The sequence below is a fragment of the Magallana gigas genome, chromosome 6 (assembly GCF_963853765.1).
Source record: "Magallana gigas chromosome 6, xbMagGiga1.1, whole genome shotgun sequence".
NCBI lineage: Eukaryota > Metazoa > Mollusca > Bivalvia > Ostreida > Ostreidae > Magallana > Magallana gigas.
The window spans coordinates 37336599-37347911 of NC_088858.1; the positions used below are offsets into that span (position 1 = coordinate 37336599).

Sequence of the window (11313 nt, forward strand, 5' to 3'; positions counted from 1 at the left end):
TAAAGGTAGGTTGTTGTTGCCATATAAAAGTAAATTAGTATCAATATTGACTAAATCTAACATAAATAATTGATCAAACATGTTGTTTCTCGCTCTAGAGAAGTTTTTACAAGGAAAAAAGAAATGATACATATCTTCTGTTTGACCACATAAACACAACGAATGATTTTTAATATTACGTTTACAAAGATCATTGTTTAATACACAGTTATGTCTCAGCTTTGTTTGAATAATGTTGGTACAGCGTTTACCAAAAGAAAAATAAATAGGGGGTTTCATAACAGTAGGAATATGTTTGCAAAACAAATTGATTGAGATGGCTGTTTTGGCATCTATATATTAAGTTTATTATTACTGTTTATGAGAAAAAATAATTCAAGCAAAATAAAAAGAATATTCGCTAAACTATAATCTAATCTGATTTACCATGTACAAAAAAGTATTCAACACTCTACCCAGTGTCAAACTGAAAAAAAAACCTCACGTGTGGCTTGAATTTGGCGGAATTCGCTTTTTCAATATCTTTATAATTCCATTTTAAGCGTTTGTTATCTTTCACATAAAAACGTTTTTGGCGGAATTCGCTTTTTCAATATCTTTATTCCATTTTAAGCGTTTGTTATATGTCACATAGAAACGTTTTACTGTATTCCATTCCTATCATTCCGCAATGTATTTTATAATTGGTTACCTTAATATATTAGAATTGGTGATCTGTTTCTTTATTACTAATAAATATTGATAGCTTTCGTACAAATACCATGCAAGTACAAATAATAAATGTGAAAAAAGTATCAAAATAACATTGAAAATAATTGTATCATCATAAAGAGTTTATTAAAATAAAAAGATCTGATATCGCACATATCTGGTTCATTTTGGTTTTCAAGTATTTGAATTTTTAAGCGTTAAATTTCAACGATCTGTAATTGATTAAAATAAATAAAAGCAATGCATATATGATTTCATTCGTTTACAAAACGCAATAAAACAATGCATAAAAACATAAACAACAGAGAAAATACATTTGATATACCAGAGGAGGAACTGTTGCCATATTCACCAACAAAACTTACACCTCGCTGAAATTCATATTCCCCCGCACACTTCAGATGCAGTAATTGAAAAAGACCCTCAGATTGTTCATCAAAGCGGGCTTCACAGTTAGCACCAAAAATAAGCGATAATCTTCCTCCAAAATCAATACGAAAAGTCGAATTTTCAGAAAATAATAGTGTTAAATTTCCAAATCCAACAGAATTCAATTTGAATGAGAGGCTCTCATTCACGAAATAATTGATGGTGATATCGCCATAGATGCGATGTCCGTAATTTCCAATACAAGGTGTTGCGTCATAGTCGTCTGCTGGCATTTCTGTCTCCGTTTGGTTCTTTGCCGCTGGTTGCTCTTCCCAAGGTTCTGGAAATGTACAGATGGTTGATGCGTTCAACCAGGGATCTTCTTGAAGGAGAATATCGGAAAGTATGTACGACAGCGGCTCTAGATCTTTCCGGAACTTGATTGGCCAAGGGCCGTTGACCATCATGAAGAAACCACTTTTCGATTGTGGATAAAGGGAGGCAATTGTTGAGTAAGCGTGCAGAGAACCAGTGTGGAACACAGACTTGTATCCTGTATTGTATTATGTGAAAATAGTACTTGTGCATAAAAAATAATAGTATTTTCAATACAAATAAGTAGAGAAAATGTGTGTTCAACTTATAAAACCTACGGTAATAGACAAATGAAATAATACATATTTGCAATAACTTTTGCGGCATTTCTAATCGCTTTATTTTATTTTCAAGCTGACTGGGTAGATTCTAAAAATTCTTCTTTTTTCAGGAACTGCATGTATTGATAATTTACACAAATTATGAAATTTATAATAGAAATGTTGTTAACATAAAAAAGAAACAAAGAAAAAGAATACCTCTATAGTTTCGTCCCAACCAAGCATAACCATACCAGGCAGTCAATGAATCTACCGGGAACGGTCTTTCTACACTATAGCGCGTCATCACTTTTCTTGGTAATGATACATGAGGCTCAAACATCTCATCAAATACAGTTTTATCGATGAGAGTAAGACCGTCTTCAGTGGTACCATTTCCCAACAAAAATAACAGCCACTTTGACAAATCCTTTGGTGATGAGCATAAACCTCCCGCCGGTGAAAATTCACCTAATCTAAATTAGACAGATAAGAAAATGTTAACTCTAATGCGAGAGAAATGATAAAGGTAATAAGTTAATGTTTCATTAAAAAGGTAATGGTTCATTAATTAAACGTACATATCAATATTATGTATAAATGTACCTATATAGGAGGAAATCGTCTTCGTTGAAACTAAGAGTTTCGTTCACCTTGAAATACGGATTTGCAAAATGATCATCCCTTGACGACACATCATCCAAAAAAATAGATGCGTTCATTCCTAACGGATCCCATATTTTCTCTTTTATCAACTCCTCGAACTTTTTCCCGCCAATAACTTCAGCCACGTGACCTGCTATCATATACATAAAGTTGTTATAGCTCCACACATCACGAAACGGTTGAGCCTGTGGTAAATATTTCAACCGGCTGAAAAAAGATGCATTTTCAGATAGTTCAATCATCTCAACAAATCATCTCAAATCATCTAAATCGTCATACACCATTGTCAAAGATTTGTGTACAAGATAAAACCATTTTAACAAGACCTTGGACTTTTAGTAGGACGTAACTATCTATTTCTTGCGTCAAATCAAGTTAAATATGGCGCTGGTTTCAAACGAAATATGCACCGATTGCGTGGCCTTAGCTCAAATCCAAACAAATCTTGGTGATTTCAAAGAGCCATGGCTGAATGGCTAGCAATGCAATAGACAGACCTACGCCACATTGCCGTTTGACACAACCATACAAAGTCCAAGCTTTTCTTAAAATGGTTGAACCGTTCTTTATGCAATGCGTGTTATTTATTTGGTTTTACCTCGCATAGTTTTCTCTCGTGATGTTTGCTGGCATGGTGATAAGTGATAAATCCGTATTCATGAAGCCAGTTCTATGTGTCAGAAGGTCTTTAATGCTCATTTCGGATGCAACGAAATTTGGGGACATTTGGAAGTTGGAGTCTAGTATGTCCACAATTTTTGAATTCCAACCAAGGCTTTGGATAAAATAGAATATCATATGATTAATAAGCGTACAATGGATATTACTAGCAGATTCTGAACGATTCAACCGAAAGCTGGTAGGACTTTAATGGCAGAAAGGCGTGCACGGGAATTATTCAGAATTCCAAAATGATCGTCCTCATTCATTTATATCATTACATGTACGATATACTAGTTTAGATAGTCATCTATTTCGTTCATTACCTTCCCCCTTTCTGTTGGGATTCTGTGATCAAGACCCCCAGAAGAGCGGTTGTGAAGGCTTTGCCAGTGGAACCTATGTTTGACACCGTGAACTCGTCAAAAGCCACAGGCGGGTCTAAGCGGGCGTTGCCATATCCTTTGTACAGAACACTTCCATTTCTAACAAGGGATATTCCTAGTCCTGTTAAAAATATATAAACTAGATAAAATCGGTATCTGTGTAATGGTTGAAACATAACATTATCAAAATGTTGCGATGAGATTTCAAAACAATGTTTAAATAGCATGGCACATAACATAAATAATAATGTTTAAATAGCATGGCACATAACATAAATAATGTAGCCGGTAGGTAATAAACCAATAAAATTTTACACATTGACTTAAGATTTCCAAAAAGGTTATAGTTCAGTTTTAAGAGTGAATCATATGTATCAAATTTGAAGAGTGGTATGGAATAATTTACATTCGCAGAGATCAATTTTCTATGATCATCAATTGGTTTTTCCCCCACATATTCGTGGAGACATTGTTTCGTGGTATTTTAGTGAGCGAGAGGTGCCCATTACTTTCCACAAAAATTTAGAAAGTACTAATACCAGTGAACCCCGCAGTATCTCATGTTCATTTGCTTGAAATCCCCTTTCACCTGATTTTGAGGGATTTCTTACCTCTTCTTACCTGGTATGTTTTTACATTCCCGTAAGGCCTGAACTGCATTGTCGATGACTTTCACTTCCTCTGTTGAGAAACTCTGTGCATATGAATTTGCAATCTGGATACAGATCAAAAAGGCTCTGTAATTTGGCATGGTTATGATTTACAAAAGACACACTGTACGCGGGTAGTCGCATCAGGCTTTTCACACCGGTAACATAGTTGATATTCCAAATCACGATTAACATAAATGGGTTATAAAATGCACACATGCAAGTGTTCTTAACAGCCTTTTATTTTATACCTTAACCGTGTCCGGATAAACGTACCAGTGTTTTATAATGGGCCTCAAGAGAACTTGGCCAATAAACGCGTAAAGGATTCGTAAATATTTCAGAATCTAATTTTGTCAAGGAATATAAACCATTCACTTGTGATGTTCAAACAGACATATAATCGTTGAGGAGCACGTGATCAAAATTCGGTTAGATAACGTGTTAGCGCTCTACACCGATCTTAAATATATGCATGAACGAGACATCTCAAATTACTTAACATCAATTCTCTGTAAATACCAAAATATCACTATAGGGTCATGGCACACACCATCTCAGATTGTCACGAAACTTTCTCAGGTGATTGATACTCATAAGGTATGACATTATCCACCATCAAAACAATGCCTACTACCTTAGTTGCCATAGTAACCAATTTCATTCATTTACGGCCCAAATACACAGTTTTTAAGTTGGAAAATAAGGTAAAGTCACAGCTCAGGCTTATTTAAAATTTTTCAAGATATTTCACATTTAAAGTGGCTCGACACCCCGAATATTTAGACAATAAAATGCTTTCTTTTTTCCTGCAATGATCGCTACCTTTAACCCGAATGAATCATCAAAGAAAGCATTTAATTGTTTATATTAACATCTTTCTTGTGACTAATTAATACATTGATTATGAAAAGTATGTAAAATTCACTAAATTACTGTTAACGTACATAAGTACGTTAGCTAAAAGAAACAGCCAACTCGTCTCCGTGAGACTTGGATGATTATTTCGTACAGTCTGTTATTTTTTATAGGTCGCTGTGGATTTCAACAAATCGATAAACAGGGCGTGTCAATATCAGTCCTGTCTGTTTCTTGCCGTTTGTTTCAGCCGCTGTAGATTTCGACCAATCGATAAATGGGGCGTGTAGATTTCAGTCTGGCTGCTTCAATAGAGCTATGCATTAGCTATAAAACTATTCTAACAAGGCCTTGGACTTTCAGTAGGACGTAACTATCTATTTCTTGCGTCAAAACAAGTTTAAAATTACGCTGGTTTCAAGCGAAATATACACCGATTGCGTAGTCTTAGCTCAAAAGCCAGATGAATCGTGTTGATTTTAAAGAGTCATGGCTAAGTGACCATCAATGAAATGGGCAGGCCTACGTCACAATGCTGTTTGACACAACTACCCAAAGTCCAAGCTCTTGTTAAAATGGTTCTAAGTTTCCGTAAGAAATAGAAGAGAATTATACTTGGTAGATTAAATATTATTTGATGGATTTACTTCAATACAAGTTACGTGTGACTGTACTTGTACAGGTACATTTCAACAATAAAATGCTTTCTTCAAAACCCACGTAAATCACCCAAGAAAGCATTTTATTGTTTATATTTACATCTTTCTTTTAACAAATTAATAAATTGGTTGTAAAAAGTAAGTTAAATTAACTATTAAATTACTGTTAATGTACATCAGCGCGTTTAACTAAAAGAAAAAGTCAAATCATCTTTTATGGAAATTTGATTCTGACATCATCATAAATTCCTCGTGAAGTCCGTGATTTTCTTCGGTCGCTGTAGGTTCCGACCAATCGATAAATAGGGCGTGTAGATTTCAATCTGCCTATTTCTATAGAGCTAAGAATTAACTATAACACCCCTGCGAATGTTATTGTCATTTAAATTTTAGACCACGTGGTTATATTTCACCATCTTAGTTTCGCAGTTAAAATTGTGCCTCGTGTTTATAGTCTATTTCATAGAATCTAGGTAATTGTCATCAAATATGAAATCTAGACGTTTTTTGATTTTAAACTGGTGAAATTGGTGAATAAAATGAGAACTTTGTAGAAAAAAATGTTACCATAAAAAAAAAATAGTTTTTTTTCTGCTGTTGCAAAAATTAACTTGCTTAGCAGCGACCCCCCCCCCCCCCCCACCCCCCCCCCCCCCCCCGAAGAATTAATTTTCGATCTATAGTAAAATATTTTTTGCATTAAGAAAAAATCGCTCATTTTCTGATACAGTAAAGTTAGTACGGTTCGCCGTAGAATTCACGTCATTTCTATAAAAGCAGTACAAAAATTCTCAAAAATGAAGACATTCAGAAAAATAAAATAAATAGTGCCTGTTTGGGACGATAACAGTTGAAATTGACACCCCTCGAAAACCATTTTCAACCTCCGCTTCGCGTCGGTTGACAATAGTTTCCTCGGGGTGTCAATTTCTGTTACCCTCCGAAACAGGCACTATTTATATAGTGTTACCCATTGCTAAGTGTGTTGTTAACGGTGAGGGCAATAGAACGGATTATCAACTGCGTCTAAACCAATCAGATTTCAGTATTTAACATGAAAGTATAATAATCATAATTATTATGTACCCAACATATTCATATGTACACATACAACTCTTTGAGCATTTTTCATTTAATAAGTTCTAATTTGGGATATCTTCATTTTGTTTAAATTTTAGACCACGTGGTTATATTTCACCATCTCAGTTTCGCAGTTAAAATTGTGCCTCGTGTTTATAGTCTATTTCATAGAATCTAGGTAATTGTCATCAAATATGAAATCTAGACGTTTATTGATTTTAAACTGGTGAAATAGGTGAATAAAATGAGAACTTTCTAGAAAAAAATGTTACCATAAAAAAAATAGGTTTTTTTCTGCTGTTGCAAAAATTAACTTGCTTAGCAGCGACCCCCCCCCCACCCCCCCCCCCCCCCCCCCCCCCGAAGGATTAATTTTCGATCTATAGTAAAAGCATCAAAATTGAAACAGACTACACCATTTTATGCAGAATGTTCCTTGAAAATGGCTCGATAAACTAAGTTTTTATCCAAAACAAGCACCCGTTCTTTTTTTAAAAAGCATCGTGTTGCACACCAAAAGCTAAGCATTAGATAATGATAGCTATTTATTCCAATTCTGTTGAGATAAATACTTCAGCAAAGTACATGGTTAATTAGATATGTATGAAGACGTTAGTCGGGAACCTTAAATAGTTTCTTTTTAATGTCATTTTAAACAACATGTTTAAAAAAAAATAGCTATCAATATCTAATGCTTAGAATTTTCAAACAAAACTATTCCAAAATATTTTTTGCATTAAGAAAAAATCGCTCATTTTCTGATACAGTAAAGTTAGTATTATATAAATAGTGCCTGTTTGGGAGGGTAACAGTTGAAATTGACACCCCGAGGAAACCATTGTCAACCGACGCGAAGCTTTTAAATTAAACTTTTAAACTGACTTTTAAATTATTTTTTTTTTTTGCATGCTGAATATATTGTTAAGAACATGTCATGATAAGATTTGTTCTAAACACAGAAAGTATAATTGAAATGAATTATTATTTCATATATAACATTCGTTATTTTTAATGTATTATAGAATTAGTCTCAAACAAAATTGGATTTTTAGCAAAACAGAGGAAATTCGGACTAATTTAAAAGTAAAAGTTTGAGACTTTTGAATTATTTTTATTTTCTTTCTTTTTTTTTTTTTTTTTTTGCATGTTGAATATTGTTAAGGACATGTCATAAATAAGATTTGTTCTAAACCCACAGTCAGATAGTATAATTGAAATGAACTATTATTTATATAACATTCGATATTTATAATATATTATAGAATTAGTCTCAAACAAAATTGGACTTTTTAGCAAAAAAGGGGAAATTCGGACTAAATTTTTTCATAATTTTATTTTCTGAGGGGGGGGGGGTAAATTGAATCAAAAATGGGTAGGGATTTGAAAACTGATAGAGAAAATTTGAAATATTTATAAAAATTGTCATGAAAAGTTAATGCGCGGTATCTATGTAGTGCCACTGCCATAACTCAATAACTCATTCAGTCAGAAACTATATTTCATTTTTAATAGAGTTTAGTCATTTGCTTTATTTTCACAATTAAGAAAATTTCAATCATTGTGTTAATTTTTTACGGATTTTTCTTAAATTAAAAAAAAAAAAAATAAATGGGCATTAACTAAAAACTGACCTACTTCTCTGAAAGTGAAAAATAAAACTAAAATGAAAGGTCTATTTAATCTTTGGTGATTCATTCGGGATATGAAGGTAGCGACATTGCAGGAAAAATACATAACCCGCGTTAGCGGGTTATGTAAACTTTCTTGCAATGATCGCTACCTTCATATGAAGGTAGCGACATTGCAAGAAAAGTACATAACCCGCGTTACCTTCATAACCCACATGAATCATCAAAGAAAGCATTATATTGTTTATATTAACATCTTTCTTTAACTAATTAATAAACTGATTATGAAAAGTTAGTAAAATTCACTAAATTACTGTTTATGTACAAAAGTACGTTAGCTAAAACAAACAGCCAAATCGTCTCCTGTGAGACTTTGAGTCTGGCATCGTCATGATTATTTCGTGCAGTCCGGGATTTTACTAAGGTCGTTGTAGGTTCAGACCAATCGATAAACAGCCGGGCGTGTCAATTGCAGTCCTGTCACTTTCAGCCGCTGTAGATTTCGACCAATCAATAAATAGGGCGTGTAGATTTCAGTCTGGCTGTTTCTATAGAGCTATGAATTAACTATAAGTTTCCGTAAGAAATAGAGGAAATTATGCTTGGTAGATGTAAATATATATCACACAACAGATGGTTTTTCATTATCATCATTGTTTTATAATTATAGTTTTAATTTTATTCATTTTAAATAGAATAAATATGTATTTGATGTCATAGTTCCTTGATATAAAATAATAGAAGGAGGAGATTTATCTGTAAATTGCACTTTCAGTGCAGAAAGGTCAATTTTAATGCACTGTAGCACCAGTTCCCAAGTTTTGTTTTGAATTTTGGTTCAGCTGGAGAATTTAAAAAAATTAAAGACTTTTAAAAGCAGGTTCCAACCTCCTTAATGTGGCATGGGCTGCTCTAAGAGACTTTAAAATTAATTGCACATTAATAGATTTCCTTTTAAGAGATTTTGTATTTTATTAAAAGTGCATGTTTAGGAGGGTAACAGATGAAATTGACACCCCGAGAAACCATTGTCAACCGACGCAAAGCTTCTTTTTTTTTTAAAAAGATAAGAAAGGTTAATATCGTTTCTATAAGTTCTATTTGATCAATAATACAGGCATGTGTAAAAAAAATCCTTACGTAAAGTTGAATTTATAAACATGTAGTATAAGAAGAATTCAACCACCGACAGGGACATGTCGTCCATATTTGTTTAATTTCAGCAACGGTGGGTTCTTAAAGCTGTTTATCGACTTCTTCCCTCTAACAATCCGTTTTCCCCGTGACTCTTGAATCACTTCAACTTTGTCGTAATGACTGTTCATTGGAACGAGCCCCCCGCTTCTTACCCCCTTACCCATCCACGCCCTGATCTGAGCCTTGCAATTGGCTTTCCAGATCATCTTTAGCTCGTTTGCCGTGACGCCATGACTTGTGATGACGATATGGGAACGATACAAACAAGGGTGAGGGTACACTTTGTAAGCATGAAATTCTCCGATATTATGTATTTTATACCCAAGATGCTCTAAGCACAAGGCAATATAAATATCCTCCAATGGGAAAAACGGAATGTTAGGTGAAAGGTTCACCACTTCTTTGATAAGTGCCATATTGGTCAAATACCCTGTTCCCGAACAATATGGCGGGTATATGGATTCGTTGTACATTGAGAATGGCACGTAGTATTTGTGAGTTGGGTCCCTGAAAGGACGTGCGTTCATGGAACAGCTTCCAAACAGTTTGTTAGTTGACAAACCCAACGGTGAAGTGACCATTTCCTGCAAAGCTTCCAAGTTCACCCACATGTCGTCATCAACTTTCATTACGTAATTAACGTGGCCGCAGTTTTGCACAGCCCACCTGAATGCGGATATCGTTTTTAGTGTGAGATTTCGGTAACTTTCAATAAAATCAATCAAAAGAATGTCATAATGTATTTTTTGTTCGTCTGCAACATTGTAATTGAGCTCTTCCATCGTACTTTTCCCAAACACGAATGTATAAGTAACGTTCCCTTTTGCCTGTGATAGCCAGGTTCTGCGAAGAGCGTTTCGTTGATTGCGGTTTTCGTGTTTGGAAAACACCAGTAATAATATTGAAGCGTTTTGAGATATGTTTCTAGTACATACATCACTTTCTACAATGTACCTAAATTTGGTATGAAAACAGTTTTCACAGATCTTGGGTCTAGGGGCATCTGATGGCATAATTGTTGTCGCTGCTGCCGTCTGCTTCGGCTGTTTTCGTCCAACGAGAATTACCTCCCCTTCTTTCTTGGCGATAACTACCTGGATTTGGGTGGGTAATCTTACCTCCATTATCCAGTACACAGAAACGAAATTCCAAATCACAACAACGCAAATGGCAAAAATCAAAACACGCAAACACTTTCTTCTCCATATTGTAATCATTGCTTACAATATTTTTTTAACTTTAGTCAATCCTTGTGGTTGCCATTATGTACAGTTATTCAAATGAATCTCGGACACAACAAATCTCTACACTTTTTATCATCCCAGGACATTCTAAATAACGCTATCTGTAAGTTTACAGATAACCATTGTTTGTTTGGGCGACATCCTAATCATGAAACCGTTGACGGCTTTAATATATCAATATTGAGGCAAAGCTGTGGTTGGGTCACGATTTAGGAAAAAGTACCCATAGAAACGAATAAATTTTTCCGGAGAGATCAAGGGAATTGGGTCAAAATGCCCTGCGCATACTACATGTAGTACAGGTGTCCCAGAATATCTGATACCATTCGAAATTAGTATAAATTTAAAAATATTTGGCCAAAACTTGTAAATTGTGACTCAAAGCTAAAGTAAATTCGTTTAAATTTTTTTCCACAAAAAGGTTGAAGAGGAAAACGTATTTTTATTTAAATTATGATGTCACAAAATTGCATCATATTTTTTAGGTTGAATTGAATTTCAATCAATTAAGATAACTCGGACAAGAGAGCAAGACTATCATTTTAAAACCGTATTATCAAACTCATACTC

At 34.3% G+C, this 11313-nt stretch overlaps 2 protein-coding genes across 2 annotated transcripts; both read right to left on the reverse strand.

Moving 5' to 3' along the window:
• Window positions 1-805: 805 nt before the first annotated feature.
• Window positions 806-4435, reverse strand: LOC105320865 (uncharacterized). The gene is made up of 6 exons (XM_034469147.2): window positions 4049-4435; window positions 3368-3548; window positions 2980-3156; window positions 2322-2588; window positions 1935-2191; window positions 806-1633 (listed from the first exon to the last, which is right to left on the reverse strand). The coding sequence occupies exons 1-6, from the start codon at window positions 4176-4178 to the stop codon at window positions 966-968; spliced, it is 1680 nt and encodes a 559-aa protein (XP_034325038.2). The 5' UTR covers window positions 4179-4435; the 3' UTR covers window positions 806-965.
• A 4994-nt stretch (window positions 4436-9429) lies between these two features.
• On the reverse strand, window positions 9430-11279 carry LOC105322879 (beta-1,3-galactosyltransferase 1). Its single transcript, XM_011421779.4, has one exon. The coding sequence runs from the start codon at window positions 10714-10716 to the stop codon at window positions 9481-9483; it is 1236 nt and encodes a 411-aa protein (XP_011420081.3). The 5' UTR covers window positions 10717-11279; the 3' UTR covers window positions 9430-9480.
• Window positions 11280-11313: the final 34 nt, after the last annotated feature.